The sequence below is a fragment of the Castanea sativa genome, chromosome 5 (genome assembly GCF_040712315.1).
Source record: "Castanea sativa cultivar Marrone di Chiusa Pesio chromosome 5, ASM4071231v1".
NCBI lineage: Eukaryota > Viridiplantae > Streptophyta > Magnoliopsida > Fagales > Fagaceae > Castanea > Castanea sativa.
In genome coordinates, this window is record NC_134017.1 from 71,232,125 (window position 1) to 71,253,174 (window position 21,050).

General features: G+C 33.3%; 1 protein-coding gene across 1 annotated transcript in view; it reads left to right on the forward strand.

Moving 5' to 3' along the window:
- The first annotated feature begins 16,876 nt into the window (after positions 1-16,876).
- The window catches only part of LOC142635969 (cysteine-rich receptor-like protein kinase 10), a 32,905-nt gene continuing 28,731 nt past the window's right edge, over positions 16,877-21,050 (forward strand). Inside the window, exon 1 of the mRNA XM_075810019.1 lies at positions 16,877-17,761. Within this exon, the coding sequence (XP_075666134.1) occupies positions 16,972-17,761 (790 nt within the window). The 5' untranslated portion in view covers positions 16,877-16,971. The remainder of the gene's footprint in view (positions 17,762-21,050) is intronic.

Consider the following 21,050-nt stretch of genomic DNA (forward strand, 5'->3'; position numbering starts at 1 on the left):
TATAGGGTTGGGTTCATGTTACACCTAATGTTACTATAAAAAATGTTACACCAACCAATAATTTATTATTGAATTCATATTTTGAAAATCCAACCATTGGATTATATATTCTATATGTTCTTAACATGCATGCTAATTTTCATGCCAATCGGGTGTAATTTACCATTTGATCTTTAAATGGGAAGTCGAAAAAAACAGAGGGAAATTTTGGGGTTGGGAAATTCAAAGGTCTATTGCGACGGTCCAACCCGCTGTTATAACTAAGGAAAAGCGCCGCAAAAAGGAGTACATATTGTGGCAGTCGTCTCGCCGCCACTATAACTTACATATTGCGGCGGGTTTCTATATTGCCGCTATAGAAAATGCGCAAAATGATATATTTTTTGTGGCGGGATTTTGGAGCACCGCTATATTGTAGTTACTGCCGCTAAAACATGTCTATGGCGGCAGTTTTATGTCCCGCCACTATAGGACGCTGCAAAAAACCCTACTTATAGTGACGGTCACAAAAAAACGCCGCAATAGATCACATGTATAGCAGTGGGCCGAAAACGCGCCACAATAGGCAACATATAGCGGCAGTTTTTGCACCCACCGCAATAGCTCGTTTTTCTTGTAGTGTAATACCCATTGATTCCGCACGCATAAACTTCTTCACCATTATCAATCCCACACATACCTGAAACCCTATCTTCAATTCTTATCAACCTTAGCTTAAACATGCATGAAATGTCATCCTAATTAACTCACTCAAGAAAGAAATCCACACTTGATCCTTTCAATTCAAGTTGACCTTTTAACCTCCCTATAGGTCACCTAGTGTATGAATTTTCAACGAGAGGAAAAAACAAAGGTTTTTGTCTCCCTGTAATAAATAGAAAATCTATGGCCCTTTCTTCCACATGCTAAACAGAAATATTTAGGATACTACCCACATCTTGTGGTCCTAAAGAGCGTGATTGCAAGATTATTTTGAAACCACATTGATCTTCTCCAACAAGTTCATTATAGAAAATCTTCAAGAAGATCCTAGGAGTGCTAAAGGTTCTAGTTCATTTAGACAAGCTTTGTTTGTCAAGGAGATTCTGTTAGGAAGATTTCAAAGATTCAACTATGGTTGGAAGGCAAACATGACTATTGTAGAGGCTATAATAGAGAGTTTAGATGTGAAAAAGTTTTGTGAATAGACTATTTGTAACCGTTTTCCTATAATGAATTTTTTATAGGATTGGACCCATAGACGGAGCCAGGATGTTGATTGGAAAGGGGGAGGGGGGAGCATTAGAAAAATCAAAATCCACTAATATCAACTTTTTGAAATGTTGTTCGAGAATTTTTTGAAAGTTGGATGCCGAACATTTTCTGAAATATGGAACATTGACAAATTTTGGTATTCAGATTTTAAACACAATTAAATTTTGAACTACATAATTAATTATTTGTGTGACGTTATGCAATTATTTGTTAACTATGAAATAGATTTATTTGTTCATATTATGCAATAATTTGCATTACACTTTTATTTCATTATGTAAATTTTTTTTTTTTTGAGAAACAATTCATTATCTAATTAAATATTCAACTAAACTAAAAGATGGAACTCACCCACGCTCTAACTTAATTTCTTTAGATGAAATAAGAATACAATGGGATGTAAAAGAGAGTAAGAGAATGATCCCAATGCATGTGTGGCTAATAATTGTCCATGCTGCAAGCTATAGTACTGCCAAGATTACAAAACATAAACAAAGAAATCTGTTACACTTTGAAAGATTGAGATCAGGTGCAATACCTAGGGTACTGTACATGACGTAATTGGTATGGATGGTTGAGATTTAAAGTTGCAAAAAACAACTTTAAATCTCAACCACTAAATATAAAAAATGAGTAAAAGTAAAAAAAATAAAGGTAAAAAAGTATAAAAAAAAAATTGTGAGAGGATTGGGTGAATTGCACAGTGCAATTACATTTAGCAATTGCATCAGATCCCAATATCACTTTGAAATACTTGCAAGCTACTAAACCCCTTTTAACATTGATGATTATAATTCAAAATTACATGTAAATGGCTAAAACCAATGACACATATAGTGATAGACCCACTCACGAGTGACCCGCATGACCACACTCTCTAACTAGAAAGTACTAACTTTACCACTATTCCAAAATATAGATTACAAAGTAATACAGTCAAATGCACAAACATTAATGGCATTTTTGGTTTGAGCAAAAAATGAGTGTATTTTGTATTGATTTTTAGTTTTTTGTGGGACCCATCACTAAAAAACTTGTTTGGCTCTACATTTGTATTCAATTTTCATTTTTAGTATAAAAAATAGGATTTGAATACAAAAACTAAATACAACTTTTTGGTGTTTTTATTTTCTTGCAAATGAATATAGTGACATTTTCATAAAAAAAAGCCATTATCACTGACTTATCACAACAAAAAAACACACAATCTCTTTCTATTTATTGGGGGTTATCATAAAAAGAAGTGAAGGGGAAGACAAAGTAGAAAATGATACCAAACAAAAAAAATAGATGGAAACAAAAAATAAGTACAAGATTTGAGTAGAGAAAATGAATACAATCTTAACACAAACCAAACAGACCCTAAGAATTGAGAGAGAGCAATATTAAATATGCAAGAAGAGAGATTATACAAGCAGATCAAACGACTATGTGAAGGAGGCGTCACTGCACGATGATCGGCCAGTTGGCAGAAGTGGCGTGGTGTCTTGTACAACATTGCATGAAGATCTGTTTAAATGGTATTTTTTTTTTTTGAAAGGCTTAGAACTGGGCTTCTTGTGAAATGTTATGGACTATTGTTTGATGTTATTATATGCTATTTTTTTTGGTCAAGGGGTCAAGGGTTTTTTTTTTGGGGGAGGGGGAGAGGAGTTTAATTTTCTTGGTCCAAATTTTAAATGAACTTGAAGTGTACCTGTAGAAAATTTATTCCCAAAATTCAGGGGGAGGGGGGCATTGCTAGACATGGCAAAACAAGTCAAAATTTTCTAACCCGATTCAACCTGACTTGAACCTGATTTTTTTTTTACCCAAAACAAAAACAGGTTGACTCGTGACCCGACCTGTGTTTTTTGCTGGTCAGCTCGGCCCGATATCGAACCCTAACCTGAACCATTTTTTAAAACTTTTTTTTGGTAAAAAAAAATTAAGACAATATTGGTTTAATTATTTATTGTGAGCTTTAAGGAAACAATTGAGACTATCATAATTGCATGCAAATTAATTGAAAGATGCATAGTTGAGCATTTTGTAATGAGATAATCTAGTTACAGTAGACTAGTTAAAAACATGAATTTAAAATTGTAGATATGTGTGAGAAACATTCACAAGTGTGAAAATAGTGAAGCCAAAGGATCAAATTAACATAAATTATAAATGCTTAGACCTATTTTTTAACAATTTATATCCAAAATAAATAGTTTTTCAAAATAAATTATAATATTTCCTAGAGTGTGTTTTGCTTAACAATGATATGATATTCATAAAGTAGACCATGAATAAATATGTAAACAATCAAACTTTAATGTATATCTCAAATTGAAATAGAGTGTCAACCACAATTGATAATAGATTATAAAATTAATTTTCAAGATTGTAAATTTCTTATATGTTTTTATTCTTTGTCAAATGAGTTATCTAATAAGTCATTTGTAATATTGCTTTATATTTTGGGATGTTGATATTGTGTAGAAATAAAACTTGTGTATTTGTTTTACTTATCTTTGTGTTATTTTGTTTTAAATAACAATGTTAGGATTTGTATAATTTTAAAATTATTGCATAAGTATTAATAAGTTTAACTGAGTTCATTCTTGATATAAGTGATGGATTAATAGTAATACATTTTACATCAAACAATTTGTTACATGACTTTCCAAATGGAAAATACATATTTTCTTTAAAAAAAATAAAAATTCATGTGACAAATATGGATCAACCCAATCCAACCTGTATCCCGATTGACCCGAACTCATTTTTAACCCACTTAAAATGACCTCGTTTTTTTACCCGCAATCCATTTGACTCGATCCGACCCGCCCATTTTGCCATGTCTAGCCATTGCTTCCCAAGGCCAAAGAACAGCTCCGTACCTAGTTGGACCCTAGAATGATTTTTCCACTAAAGAGGTTTTCTATTGGTTTTATACTTCGATACCAAATCATGTGTCCTTACTTTTATTGCTTCCATTATATTTGTTGTATTAGATATGACACTTGGTAATTGTGGTTGAACTGGATTCAATATATCATAATTTGTGTAATAAATCACTAAGTAGCTCGCTGAATCCGCTACCTAGATCACATAGGGGTCTAAACTAGAATTTTCAGTTTCTATCCTCCTACCAAACACACAAGAAAAAAACATTAATATTTTCTTTCCCCTTACTTATAAAATCAAATATTCCATGTCTATATCAAAATAATGGTTGGGGACCGGCCATCATATTTAACTGAATTGAGCAAAAAATACAAAACTAAAAGGGGAAAAGTTTGGGTTTGTATCATGGCAAACATCGAAGATATTATTCGACCAAACAAAGAAGAAAGCATTGCTGGGTGCTACAAATTGTGGTTGGTTTATTCGTTGGCTACAGCTTCCTTCTATTTTCAACTTTAGAATATAGGTTATTGTTCTGGTAGCTGTTAATCAGGAGTGTCAATCAAAAAAATATTGTTTATAATATTATTTGAATAGCATCACTAATTATAAAAACTAGTGTATTACCCGTGCATATGCACGGGTACAATTAAAAATAATCGCAATTACACGATTCAAATTATTCATAGTATTAACTTACACATTTTTTAAATCATACATTTAAAAAAATATTTAATTGGATTTAAATTTTTCGGTTTTTGTATCCAATAATTCTCTTGGACATGTGACACAAATTTGGACATCAATTGGATTTGGACTTTTTGATATTTACACTTAATTATTAAGTTGACCCAAAAATTTAAAATTAGATAAGATACATTACGCAAAATCAAGAATCTAATTGAATTTTCTCTAAGCTTAATTTAGATTAAATATTTTGTTTAGCTAATGTCATAAAATTTATAAATTAAAAAAAACACTTATTAAGAATATCATATTGAATATGTAAATAACTATCACAATCAAATTTATAAATCATTGAATTATAGTTTTTTTTTTAATGATATTCGATAACTATTAGGCTGAAAATGTACATATATATTTTTTAAAAATTGTGGTTCTTTGGAAGAACCAACTTGAATCAATTTTTTTTTTTTTTGAGATATAATTCTACTCTGGCTATTGATAAGGAGGAGATATGAAATAGAATTTTAATAACATTAATTAATTAGAGATTAATAATAAATAGTTTTAGAAGAGTCGTATAATAACGCTTTTAATTTCCATCAGAATATGATTCTCACAAATAGATTTCTTTTAAGAATTTTATAAGCAAATAAAGTGAATGGTAGCTTTTTCTCAAAAAAAAAAAAAAAAAGCTATTGGTAACATCCCTTGTGATGAATAAAAAATATTTCTAGCAATTAAGGTGAAAAAAAATCCCAGCTAAAAGAGAATCTGAGAATATCCTTAGAAGCAATTGGGTAGAGAATTATGGTTGCAGTCGATTCATGTTCTTTGTCTTAATACTTCTTCATCTAAAGAATTTGATCAAATGAGGCTAAGTTAAAGCCACAAAAGAGTAAAAAAATCAATTTTAGCACCAACATTGATACGACAATAACAACTATAAAAATTGTTATTGGAAAAAAAAAAAAAAACATAATAATTATAGCCCATCATCGAGAAAATTTCCTCAAAAGCAAAATTGTTTTAGAAACCACTTTAAAGAAACTATAGAGAGCATTAATTTCACAATACTTTATTCAAGAAACTCACTTCCAAAGGTGATTTCTTTCCTGCTCAAATCTCCACAATTGCTTACCCAACAAAATTGGGTTAAAAGTATCCAACTTTCTTGCCCATAATCTTTCATTCCAAGCAATCTCAATGACTATAACTACAACAAAAAAAAAAAAAAATGATAAATAGCACCAACATAAAGAATAACTTAGAAATCATAAAAAATAAATAACTCAACATAAGAAAGAATTTAGCCTTTTGTGAGAGAGAGTAACAATTAGACAGCAAGACCCAAGGTCATACACAAACCCAATTGGCAAACACAAATTAAATATACCAATATGAATATGTATGTTGAGCATATATAGGCCAATCCCACATACATATACCTATATAAAACCACAATATTTAAAAAGAAAACCAAATTTCCAAAGAACTAATCTATAAAAATTATTAATCTTAACGAAATATTGATATCACAATTCAAAAAAAATTTAAAAGAAATCTGTTAATAACATTGTACGTGCATAAACAATTGGGTTCCACACATCCAATCCAAAGTTCAGTTTAAGCATTTCTTCAAACACTGGAGTTCCAATAATAATCTGCCATAATTGAAGACCCAAAAGGAAAAAAAAAATGAAACAACGGTGTTCCATTGCCGAAAAGAGAGGGAGAAAGATTAGGGACTGTCGTCTATGATGCACCTTTCTTCATATTCATCTGGCCAATCTGATTGCTAAAGAGCACAATGTCAACGCTGTTGAAGCTCTTTGTGATGAGCTTTTCAATTGTGTAGTCATGGCACTGCAAGGTTGAAAGATAAGTGAAATGGAAAAATTAATAACAAAACTAAAAGATACATGGAGACCATATCATTTATCTTAAAATCTTTAGTTCATACCTGGAGTTTTGTGAGTTCATTTGAACAATGGTGTAATTGTTAACATCACCGCAAAAGATTGATTCATAATCTATGTACATTGCAGCTCTGGTTGTCCCCATTTACCCAAAACTGCTATTGAACTTCTATCTTAGAAGACCCAAAATATCAAACCTTCCCCAAGCTGCCAATGACTAAGATACATCAGTAAAAACTATTTAATCTACAATATATTAAACACAAACTGATATTAATAGAAAAGGATGAAAAAGAGAGATAGAAATATGCGTTCATAATAGCTAAACGAACTCTCTAAAAATTGTTCAAACACAAACCCAACGAAAAGAATGACCTAACATACAAAACCCATGACCAACATCTACATATGTAAACATATTACTTCAGAATATTTAGAATTGAAGTTTATTTGAGTTGAGGTAAAAAACAATAACAAATCTTATGAAATTTGCAGGTTTAGCTATGAACGAATTAGGTTTAGAAAATATAGAGATCAATTTTTTGAGTCCCATATTGTTTTTTTTAATGATTTGTAAAATTTTGAAAAAAAAAAAGAAAAAAAAAAAGCTAGTTTATCCACCATTCTAAGACTTCAATAACAATGATTTTTGTATTGGGTTTTAAAAAAAAAAAACTAATTTAACAGATTTAGGTATTTAATTGTAGTTTAGAAATAACATCAATTTTTGTTAGGTTTCTGCAACTGGATAACAGAGCCCATCTTTGGTAGTAACTCAATTAAATACACTTTCCAACCTCAATCCTAAATCCAAAATAAAAGAAAGCCAACAAATACAAACTATTCTAAGTATGAATTAAAAGCAATGAGAACAGAGCTGAAGTCTAGAACCACATATTTACTCCACTCTTGACAAAGTGATCCCCCTTAGCCAAACAAAAAATCTTAAATATTTACATCTCAGCACCAACAAACCAAACAAAGAAAAATATTAAATATTTCTTATTTATATTTCTGAGATCAATGATTAAACCCATCAAATTTCCTGTCATGCATGGGCTAGAACACAATTTCAAAAAATCATACACTCGAAACTGGTCCTTGCAGTAATAAAAATCTGATAGTGGAAGAACATTAGAAAATTCTATATGGAGCTCAACCATGAAGAACATCTCCTCCAATGCCTCAAGCAATCTCTTCCCTATCTTCAACACTACCAACCACTACAACAACAACCATCAGATTGATAACCTCTAAATAATTGCTCTCTCCATGACCACCCTAAATCTCTTTCACACCATGTTGCTAGCACTGCAATGCTATCCATCACCCCTAAATCTATCACCATAGCTATTATCATTAATTTAACGCTTCTCTTATTTACACATGTGCTGAAGAACTATGATTTGTTTTATGCATTGAAACAAAAGGCAAACAAATAAAAATAAAAAATAAAAAATTTCAAAAGGGTTAACTAACCGGTGCCTTCACAGAATCTTACCTTTGTGTTGCAAAAAAAAAAAAAAAGTGCAATAGTAACACCCTGTAAAAGAGAACTGAACAAAGTAAGGCAAAATGACATATCACACCATACAAATGACATTTTGTCATAAGAAGACTACTTTTAGCTCAGCCCATATAGGCGTCAGTACACTATTATTATTGTTATTGTTATTGTTATTATTCCTAAATAATATACGCCAGAAACATCATTAGTTCCAGCTAGAATTTCATGATCTTGGCTTTGTTTAAAAAAAAAAAATCCAAAATCTTTATCACATAATTAGGTTTTGAATTGTGAAAGATAGAGAAAGAATACAACATCGAAAAAAGTTTCTCTTACACAATATTAGGATAACTCTGATAATCTTTTAAAACAACTTTTAAAAAAATCAAAACATAATGCAGCAAAAAAACTAATTGAAGGAATGATACATGTTTTTGATAAAGATGTTCACAAAGAAAAACAATTGAAGGATGATTCTTTCATATCCAAGTGGGAAGCATTTAAGAAACAGGGCACCGAATGTCCAGGACAATATTTCCTAACAACTACAGTGGAGTAATGAAACTGGTGCAATCAATCATATAATTTGTACCATGTTTCTCTGCATATTTTCAATAGATTTTAAAAAGGGACCATTCAGAAACAACAGAGACAAACTCAAAATCAAAGTGACCCAAATATGTAAAATTGATTCTAGATACCTAAAACCAATTTATGCCAAGCTAGCTAACCTAAACAAAATTTCTAACCAAAATCCCTTAATCAAAACTAAATCTAACCCATCTATTTAAACTAATTAAACAAATCCACAAATATTCACTCTGCAACAGAAACATCAAACAAAATCTGTCATAGAACTAATCTATCATAGGACTACTTTAAAATAGATAAAAATTGAATAGAAAACTGTTAACAATTAGTCATATGCAATAGAAAATTTTAAGAACTTAACAAAATTATTTTTTCCTATAATTGAAGCAGTAATTATATGAAAAATTAACAATCAAAATCAAATTTTTTTTAAAAAAAAAAATCAAACTTCTTCAATCTCCCTCATGCTCTCGAAGATGTTTGTTTTTCTGTCCTCTAAATTGTATTTAAGAGTGTGGTTTATACGAAAAAAAAGTAAAAAAGGAAGATAGATCTTGAGTCAAAATCAATTCAATTAAATACCCAAACCTAAGACTAAATCATCTCAAACGTTTAAAGCAATATTAAAAAAAAATACCAATAAAGGTTTCTGGCGTTCTGATAGGAAGATGTTTGATTTCTCTTTACCAATGCTCTTTCTGAATAACGAACTCACGTTCTCTCTTATTTCTCTATCTTTGCCCTCTCCAAACCTAAATCATATATAACCCCAAATTTCAAAAAATGAAATCAAAACCTAATGTAACCCAAATACCTAAATTAAAATCAATCCAACCAAATTTCTCAAAACTAATTCATATTTCATACCCATACCCAGATCTAAGAAAGAACGAAAAAGAAGAAAAACTTACCGGTGGTAGTTCTCTCTATGTCTGTATCTCAATTCCTGCATGTACCTTTCGGTTACCAGTGCCGATTCTGGTGGCATAATTTTGGCAAGGGAACGGACGGTGGCGGGTACGAACTCTGTCTCCTTCTCATCTCTGTATTGCAAGGTTTTTTTTCGTCCTCTATCTCCGTATCGCAAGCGTTAGTGTTAAGAAAATTCAAAAGGAAGCGAAAATAGAGAGTATTCATAAGAGGAGAAACTGAAATTAGATTAAGTTTGTACTTTTGATTAGGAATACGGTGATGGCAAAAGATCTGGGTGGTGCCCTTCTCTCTATCTCTGTGTCTCTATTTCTCTCTCTTTTTCTGTCGATCTCTCTCTCCTTTCTGTGTGTAACCCTTCTTGGTTTTTAATTGTCAGACGTGGCAGGGTTAAAAATCCAACCATTGTACCGTACGGCTTTTAAAAAAAAAATTGTATACGTGTCTGAATTTTAAATAGGTAGTTATCCTAATTGTCAACACGTCCTTAAATTAAGGAATCAACTTTCTCTCAGCTTCCTCTATTATATATATATAGATATAGATACAAACCATTCTATTGTGTAGCTCACCAAATGAACCAGAATATTGTTTATGCAGGAAAAAGTCATATCTCATCGCTGACAATTGTTGCCATTGTTGCTCCCATAATAGTCTCGGTGGTGCTATTCTTTATGGGCTACTGCTTCCTTATAAGAAGGAAAGCAAGCAAAACTATACAAGAAGAAAATGGTAAAGAATAAACTGTTGGATGTTATGAATTCTTATATTCCCTAATGTCTTCAAATTGGCTTATTATGTGTACAAGAAAATCCAGTTGATAGGCCCACAATGGCTTCAATAGTCCTCATGCTAAGTGATGATGCTGGAAATTGTCAATAAGCCCACGGTCTTCACGTGCTCAACACAACATAACACCTGCACAACACCAAAAGAGAAGACTTTAAGAGAGTATCGGTGTGGTACCGGTCAAATACCATCTGAAAGTTAAGTCAGAAAACTGTCACAACTCTAAAGTGCCAGAGTTGGGTAAATTATGCGTACCTTTATCCTCTTTAGCTGCCCCCTCACTCTATGGATCCGTCGCCATGTTTACTAGATGGACCCATAGAGTGACAGTTTAACACAACTTTTTAGGAGATGTATCTTGATTAAACAGGCTAGATTGGTGCATTTAATGTAGTAGGGGCACGTGGCATGTTCCTATTGGTTAATTGCTCGTACCGATGCGTCCTTTTATCTTCCGTGCCGTTCCCTCTATATATGTGTGTGTGTGTGTGTGTGTGTGTGTGTGTGTGTGGCCTGCCCCTCTCATTTTTACATTTTGAAAATTTTTTAGAACCAGAGTGCCACTGTCTACTTTCCATTTCAACATAGCCTTTCTCGTCGCATCTTGGAGACTGTCCACCACTTTCTTCCGTCAGTTGCTCGGTGCCCGTCTCCCCTTCTAATCGTCAGTAGGTAAGCATTCGTTGCCCCTTATTTTTAATTTCATTTTTTAGCTTAAATGTTGTTGGCTCGTCATCTTCATAGACCTGTAGAGAGTCTTAAGGGTTTACCCATCACGTGTAGGTGACAAATGTCTAGTGAGGCATCGAGTGATCAATCGTGGGTCTGTGAAGGAGCGGGCTACAATGAAGTGTACCTGTCTAGTCATGACGACCTAGGCACATCTTACGATGAAAGGGATCTGTCTGCCAATTCTCCTACAGAGGAGGATAAGGATGTGGAGGTGGTCGGATCAGAAGGAGGTTGAGGTGGTGACTCGAATAGTTCCAAAGTCATCTACATTGATCCTCCCATCCAGTCTGTGATAGGCCTAGACGGCCTCAGGGAGTTTATCCTCCTTCTTTTATGGACAGTGAATGATTTTAATTCGTCCATCAAGAAAAGACATTTTGAAAGCCTAAAGGAGAGGTACCAAATCCCTGCCAATGTTCCCATTCGTCTACCTTGCAAGTCCAAGAAGTGCTACTACCACTGGGTCAAGGAAGTTGGTGAATATGAGCAAATGTTTAAGGTTGGACTTTGATTTCCCCTAAGTGCTCTACACCATCGCCTTCTCCAGTACCTCAGAGTTTCCGTCACCCAGATCTCTCCAAACGCTTGGAGGGTCTTCCTTGGAGTAATTGTTAAAAAATTTATCAAAAAAATTGATAGGAAAAATGGATAATGAAGTGGCCACTAATGTAGCTCAATTAGAACGTAATAATAATAAATTATACGCTTTATTTTTTAGATATATATAGATAGATATAGATTTTGTAGCAAGTGTCCTTACATGTAAATTCATCAATACAAGCGAAGAAAATATAAAAGACTCAATTAGAATTTATTATGTTCTATGTAATATTATGAATATATTGAATCAGTTGCTTATACACTTTAAAAACTTGTTGGAGTCTCTTCAATAGATTTTCATAAAAAAATGATTTTTCATAACTTATTCTTAAAAAATAAAAAAAAAATAAATAAATAAAATTCATAGTTCTCAACAAAAAATTTACTTTAAAAACTAAGTACATAAATAGTTCAGCAGACTACCTTTTTTACCTTATAAGGTTTTGAATTTTTAAGTTGGAAAATTTATAAAATAAAAAAGGAATATATTAATATATATATATATATATATGTATGTATTTCAGTATTAATATATTTCATTTTTAATTTTATTGTGTGATTTTTAATAGGTCAATATTAATATCTTATTGTATCACTCTTAATTGTAAGAGAGAACACATGAGATTAAGTGGTTCAACCAGTCAGCCTACATCCATAGAGAAAGCTTTTAGAGGTTACATTTTTACCATAATGAATGGTATGTTACAAAGAACTCTAAGCTGGGTATATATGGGGATCAGGTTAACCCAAGTTGAGCCTAAAATCTATTACACATTATAAACTCATTTTTTCAACCATTCCTCTCAAACTCAAGGTAAAGACTTACTGATTCCTTGACTTTGAAATGTAAGCTTGTGAAACTCTCTTGAAAACACCTTAAAAGTTACCATGAATGATCGAATCCGATGGGGAATGGATTGAGCATAGTGTGGAATGAATACATGAGTGAGTTTGTTAGGTTCTAAAGATTTAGAATTAAATATTTAGAATCATTAATGTATTGTGTTGGTAAACCGAGAATAAAACATGTCTAGTCTAGGTGTTTAGGCAATGCTTAAATAAGGTTGTTTCAAGTTTTGAAGTCCAGCTGATTGTAGAAAAGAAAAGTGAAGTTCTGCCTTTCTCGACTGATCTAGAATTAGGCTTGACCGATCAAAAATTGTAGGCACAGTTTTCTGCAAAATTTTTAAATAGGCCTAAAGCCTGCGAAAACGTTTAGGGTTTCATCTAGACTTCTCCAAATATAAAAGAAAAACTTTAGCCACATTTTTAGGGTGCTAAAGAAGACTTGTGTGTTACTCTTTATGAGATTTGAAAAGTTTTGTACCTTTTAACTACACAAGAATCTATCGGAGCCAAAACTACAATCAAGCATTGGTAGAACATAGTTACTGCATCAAGATCAACAAGTGAAGGTGATCGGAAACCTTTGAGTGAGATCTCAAAGTCACAAGTAAGGCGGCTTATGTTGTTGTAAATACAAGAAGAGAAGGAGTCTGTGGATTCGAAACTTGCACATAGTCGTACCAGTAAGTTACTACAGGAGGTAGTATTAAATTTAGAGTTAAATCTTTAGTAAAAACTTTAATTCTTTTATAGTAGATTTGATTTACCTGGAGAATAGTTAGGTCAAATCCTCCCCAAGTTTTTACCTTAAAATGGTTAGTTTCATCGATTTTCTTAGGTCATCATATCGTGATGTTATTTACTTTTCCGCATCTTTGCATGATATGATTTATTTTTGTTTAACCTAGATCTGAAAATTAATCTAAGTAATCACGTGGTTAATAAATTAAGTTAAACTATCTAGTTTAAGGGTCTAAACGAATATATAGAGTTGGTGAATTTTGTTTATGTTAACTAAAAAACAATTGATAAATGTTCCAATTTGAGTGACTTTGGTGCCTCATATGGGTAAATAGACCCCAAAATTAGAATCTACATGAAAAAAAAAAAAAAACATAAAGTAAGATATGCCTGATTTGAAAAAGTCAACTTTGTCAAAGACATTTGGTCAAAAGTCAATGTTTCAAATTTAGTCTACCAGTTTGGTCCAGTTTGAATCAATGGTTTGACCAAAGATCGGGTTCAATGTTTGAACCAAGTTAGGCCAGCTTTCTCAATCATGGTTGGGTTAGGTAGGACCTAGATTCTGCTAAGTGGTAATTATGTGTCACTGACATGGCGATGGTGTGGCAATGACATTGTGGTGCTACAATGATAAGTGATGTGGCACTAACATAGTGTTGAAGTGTCTAATGATGTGGCACATATGTGCGTAAGGAGCTTTAGCAAGCACCTGTGCTGTGTGAGTGACCCCAATGGCACTGTTGAATTATCAACTTATGGTAGGAGACTTAGGACAATTGTTAGAGCACTTGGGTCCTTGTTTTAGGTTGATTTTTTTGGTTGCTGCTTTGGTTGTTGAAGGCCAAGGAATATCCAAGTGTGGTGTGTGACAAGAGTTCTTTCGCTTTCGATCTATGATGGTTGTAGCCAGGGCCGGCCCTTCCCTTAGGCAATTGCCTAAGGCCCAAGGGGAAGGGAGGCCCCCAAATTTTAAAAAATAAGGGGGAGTAGGGATAAAAAAAAAAAAAAAATAGTATCAGATTAAAAAAAAAAATTAGTATCAGATTTAAAAAAAAAAATTAGTATCAGATTTAAACCAAAAAATAAATAAAATAAAAATAGTATCAGACAATCCAAAAATCCGGTTAACCAATGTTATCCTCTGGACAAACCAAAAATCAAAACTACAAATTCAGTCTAAGAGATTAAACAAAAAACAATCACAAATCAAAACAAATAAAACAATTCAAACCCTAAATATTTTACATTTTACCTCTCTCTGCTCTCCGCCTCTCTTTGTCTCTCATTCTCTCTGAACTCTGATTCTCTCCAAATCTTCAAGCAACTGAACTGAAGCAAGCAAGGCAGCAGCTCATCAGTCCGCCTCGCCAGTCAGTCCGCCTAGCCAGTGGCCGCAATGTCGCATCGCCGCCTCTCTCATTCTTTCTCCGCCACCCTCATCAGTCACTTGCTGTCTGCTCATGGCTCACCACTCATGGACTCACCAGCCGTGATCTTCATCTTCAGGTATAATTTATAAAAATTTGAGGTCCGGTTTGAGTTTGACTGATTGAGAATCTGAGATGGCAAGCACACTAAAATATTTGGGGTCCCGTTTTGAGAATCTAAATAATTTATATTGACTGATTGAGATAATGAGATTGGGCCTGGTTTTGTAACAGTTTGGGCCTTCCAGTTTTTGTTTTGTTTTGTTTTTTTAATGATTCAGCCCCTCTCTTTTTTTCAATGATTCAGCCGAGCCGTATTCCTTTGACCTTTGTAATGATTCAACCTTCCTTTTCTTTTTCTTTTTCTTTTTCTTTTTCTTTTTTTGGTTATAGATAGGATTTGTTTTGTGTTTTGTTTTTTTTTTTTTTTTTTTTTTTTTTGTGGGTATTATAAATTAATAAGCCTAGTGTTATAGTTGTGCTTAAATTTTTGTTATGCTTGTGCTTTTTAAAAAAAAAAATTAATCTTGTGTTTATATATATATATATATATTTATATATATTTTAGTTAGTGATAATATATTAAATAAGTCTTTATTTATGCAGATTGAGATTGCTAAAAACTTGTTATTGTTCGGTGAAACTATAACAATAATTTCTATATAAACCAAGTTCTATTTCTCATTTGCTCTACACTTAAAAGTTATTTTTTTTTTTTTGGTCTTTATAAATATATTGTTTGATTAGAAATGTCTATTAGAAAATATGCATCTGGAGCTTCTGCAGAAAGAAGTTTTTCAAAATTAAAATTAATAAAATCATATCTAAGATTGACAATGTCCCAAGAAAGATTAAATGAATCAGTTATATTATCGATTGAAAAGGAGATGTTAAAAGAACTTGAATACAAAAATTTAATTAGTCAATTTACATCTCAAAAGGCAAGAAAAATAGATTTTAAATGAAATATATTATAATATAAAAATATTAAATAAACATTAATTTAATTAATATATAGATATAAAAAAAGGCCCATTTTTAATTCTCGCCTAAGGCCCCAAAATGTTTAGGGCCAGCCCTGGTTGTAGCGGTGGCTTGAGAAGTTTGAGTGAAAAGACCATAAAAACAAAAAAACATATATATTGATTGGGAAGCTCGACTAGGTTGTCTTAAATTGATTTGGGCTTTTGTTGATGGTTGTAGCAACTAGGGTTTTTGGATTTTTTATTTTCTGTCTGTTTCATTGAGACAAATGATTCTTGTCGAAAACAATGGTCTTTAAAACATTAAACTAAAAAGCAATTGAAGGCCATAGAAAAGTGTCTTTGATACCACCTTATATTATAATAAAATATAGATAACAGAAAATTGATATAGGAAAGCAGAAGTGAGAAAGAGAGACTACAAGAGATCACGTAGTTCAATCTAGTGTGCTTAAGTCCATGGAGGAAGCATTTAGCGGGTAGATCTTTATTGTAATGAACGGTGAGTTATAAAGAACTTTAAGCAAGATATATGTATAGAGATTAGGTTAATTCTAGTTAGGCCTACAATACACGTGGCCTTTCGGGTCATTACCCGTAACAAAATAATGTGATTGTTGGAAACAAGTGAATATTATTTGCAACATGTTTACTAATTTTTCAACTGAGCAGAAAACTAATTTTTTCAACCTAACCACCAATAACTTCATCTTATGACCGCGAACAAAGTCAGAATTTTATTACGAATAGTTTTGGACGAAGAAAAAAAAAATTAGAACCTTCATTTATTATCTTCCTCTTTGTGGATTGTTTTTTTCCTCATCACGTGCTGAATAGTCAAAGCCGTCGTGCGGTAGGGGGACCCTCCTACTTCATCTTTTTCGTTTCGTTTGGTAATTGTCAACTCATTTTATAATATCTTATCTAATGCCTAAACCAAGACTACAATAAATGCCCTATCAAAAAAAAAAAAAAAAGAAAAAGAAAAAGAAAAAGAAAAAGAAAAAGAAGACTACAATAAATGGATGAAAATATTGGTAAAGTGGAGCAACTGATACAGTGATACTTGCAAATTGCAAGCAAAAATGGTCGACTTCAAAATTCTTATATCCCTTAAACTTCTTTCCCTGTTCCTCTTATTAAGCTTGCTTAACCTGTTCAGCAGAAGTGAAGGAGCACCAAGTTACTTCTTTCACTCCTGCTCCAATTCAAGCTTTTTCACTACCAACAGTACCTACCAAACCAATCTCAACCTTCTCCTCTCTGATCTATCTTCCAACTCCACACGCCTAGATGGGTTCTACAAAACCAGTGTGGGTCAAAACCCTCCAGACGTGGCCACGGGTCTTCTTTTCTGCCGTGGTGATCTCACCCCAGCTGCTTGTAAAGACTGCATCTCTACTGCAACAAAAGACATACAAAACCGCTGTCCTTTCGACAAAATCGTCCTAATCTGGTACGATGTATGCACGTTGCGTTACACCAATGAATCAGACTTGAACAACTTAGTTCCCTTTGTGAACTTTAACACCACAGCCGAGAATGTCATCGAGCCAGACCGGTTCAACGGGTTATTAGCAAGCACCATGAAATCGTTGGAGCAAAAAGCTGCCAATTCCCAATCGGACAAGAAGTTTGCAACGGCGGCTGTAAAGTTTACGAGCTCGGTGACACTCTACTGTTTGGTGCAGTGCACACCGGAGCTGTCTGTCAGTGGATGCTTGACAGTTTTGGAAAGTGCCATCGGTTCTCTTCCCACGTGCTGCACTGGAAAACAAGGTGGAACAGTTGCGCTTCCGAGCTCTAATATTAGATACGAACTTTACCCATTTTTTAATGACACGGCATCATCAATTCCACTTCCTCTGCCTCGAGGTACGCTACAAGTACACTTTTTTTTTTTTACCTCAATATCATTAATTTTCTCTAAGATTTTTAACGTTTGTGCCTGCAATTGAAGGAGAAATTATACGGTGGGCCACGCCACTTATCAACTATTTCACTAAAGATTGCATACTGATTAAAATTGTTGAGTGCTGTAGTCCACCATGAGTACGATTAATTTGTCCAATTCCTGAGAGTTATAGATGTATAGCTAATATTTGTGTTAGTTCTAAAACCTTAGGGACTCATTTATTAGAACTTCAATATGTAATGTGTTGGTAAATTATGGAGTCTAGGTTTAGGTTTGCTCAAAGTGTGTTTAATTGTAAAATTGGAATGGAGTGATTGCAAAAATTATTGGACAAAATCTGCAAGACTCGATTGATTGAAAATTAGACTCGATCGATCGAATCACGTGCAGATTTAATTTTCTGTAAAATTTTCAATTTAGCTCAAGCTTGTTTGACGTGTAAGGTTTTATATTTTACTCTAAGTATAAAAGAAAATACCCTAGCTACGTTTTAGAAGCTTTTTGAGTGTTGTGTGGTGAATATTTTGTGAGATCTTGATGTGTTTATCTTCATACATACACAATAGGGTTATCAAGATTAAGATTCGTATCAAAAGCTTGATGATTGCTTCCATTGCTGCTTAAAGAACTTAAAGAAGATCTGAAGCCTTTGAGTGGAGTCTCAAAGTCACAAGTAGGAAAACTTGTGGTTGCAGTAGATCAAGGAAAGAAGTAGTCCGTGAACTCAGAGCTAGCACGTGGTTGTGGTAATAAGTTTTCTACTCAAGGTAGTAATAGGATATTAGTGGTCTAAGTCTTATTGTACAAACTTCAATTATTTCTTAGTTGATCTATTTTTTTACTTTGAAGATAGTTAGGTTAAATCTTTCCCAGGTTTTTTACCAGTTAGGTTTTCCTGGGTCATTAAATCTTTGTGTTCTTTAGTTTCCGCATTATATTTATTTACACATATTTTTTTAACCTAGTTTTAATTAACAAACTTGTTAATCAATTTGGCTTAATATTAGGTTAAACATATCGTGTTAAAGGGTCTAAAACTTTACAATTTGAATATAGGAAATTTATAATAAAAAAAATGGTAATGATCCGCATAATTGTTATTATGCATGAATGTTTCTTGTCCTTTTTGTTGAAGATATTTATGGTCTACATATTTTTCGGCCACTCTGTTTGCCAGTAAATATTTATCCTTTTGCGTAAATCCCCTTTTTGTCTCCTATCTTAGCTCAAATTGTCACTTCTTCATATCATTAAAAAAAAGTCCTTTAGTTCAAATCCTTTAAAAAAAAATCCTCTCCCTACATATCGAATTATTAAAAAAAAAAATTATTGATGCCTAAAATCGTCAATATGTTATTTGTCCAATGGAGCCAACGTGTTCTTTGGATACCTGCAAAATAAAAGAGAGACTTTGGTGGAGAAAACACCAGTGGGGTGTTTTCTTGAAACTCTCCGATGATAAAGTCAGAATCCGCTCAAATATATTGTATATAGATAGTGTTTTTGTATTAGTTTTTGACGTACCTTAGCAAGTGAGACGGATTGTCCCTTTTATACGTGATTTGGATAGTTATTGTGTACATAAATGTCTTATGTACATAATTACAGGTAATTATTTCCCTGTGCGTAACGGTCTATCTTAATGGGAGTTTAAGGTCAATGAGTAACGGTTGTCATTAATTAGGCTTTATTGCTTTTGTAACATATCAAATGATTGGGCTCATCATCTATAATAATCAGCGGTTATAGAACCTGTTGAAGGTTTTGCACATTTACTGTTGTTTGGACAATACATTTTCTAGTTCATGCCTCCCTTATTTCGAAATAGTTTGTCTAGAGGAGGATGATTTTCTAGAAATTTTGTTTATGATCGTCGCTGGGAAATCATCTTTAGATGGCATGATCGTTGCATGTTGCTAGACAACGATTAATGAATCGGTTTTGTTTGTGATTGTTGCGTGTCGCTGGGCAATCATCTTTAGATGGCATGATCGTTGCATGTTGCTGGACGACCAATGCATCTGTTTTGTTTGCGATTGTTACGTGTCACTGGGCAATCGTCTTTTGATGGCATGATCGTTTCGTGTTATTGGACGATCAATGCATTTTTTTTGTTGTTGCGATTGTTGCATTTCGCAGGACAATTCGTCTTTTTTGATGGCATGATTGTTGCATATCGCAGGATGATCAATGCATCTTTTTTGTTTGCGATTGCTGCGTTTCGCAGGGCAATTCGTGTTTTGGTTTACAATTTCTGCATTTCACAAGGCAATTCATCTTTTGGTTTGCAATTGTTGCGATTCGTAGGGCAATTCGTCGTCTTTTGGTTTGCGATTGCTGCGCTTCGTAGGACAATTCGTCTTTTGGTTTGTCGTTGTTGCGCTTCGCAGGATAATTTGTCTTTTGGTTTGCGATTGCTGCGTTTCGTAGGAAAATTCATATTTTGGTTTGCAATTGTTGCATGTCGCTGGGCAATCGTCTTTAGATGTCATGATCATTGCATGTCGCTAGACGATCAATACATCTTTTGAGAGAGGAATCCTAAGATCACTTCATTTTTTTCTAAAGAGAAAGCTCAGGATCTTGTATTCAGGGTCTTTTACCTGAGGGAAACCTTTATTCTGTAATGATATACAAAAAAGGATGATAAAAAATAGAAAAGTAGGAAAAACAGGAAAACACTTTCTAGTGTATTTTTTTAGGTGCTCAACATTTCATGGACAAGGTAGATCTATCCCATCCATATTTGTTAGGCGATAACTTCATTCTCATGTGGCTTTTCGTGATCCCTTTAAAGGCTAAGACATCCTCTGCATTCAAGTACTTTTGTGTTTTGAACAATAGGTCGGCCATGGTTGCTGGTGAGTTCTTGGTTATTGAAAACAAGAAATCTTCTGATCTTAGTCTCGCCTGGAAGGACGTGAGCAACACCTGATCCTCTGCTTTGTCCACTTGTAGGACTTCTTTGTTAAATCTTGTCACATACATTCTTAAGGATTTTCCTGCTTCTTGTCTCACACTTAACAAATGCGAAGTGGGTTGTCTATACGTTTGGCTGCCAATGAAGTGAAGGATGAAAGCCTCACCTAGTTTGTTGAAACTTCTGATTGTCGAAGGGGGAATCTTGCTGAACCATACCCTAGTTGCTCCCTTCAGAGTAGTTGGAAAAGCTCTACACATGATCTCGTCCGGGGTTTTCTGCAGGTTCATTAAACTCTTGAAGGATTCAATATGGTCTAGTAGGTCCTT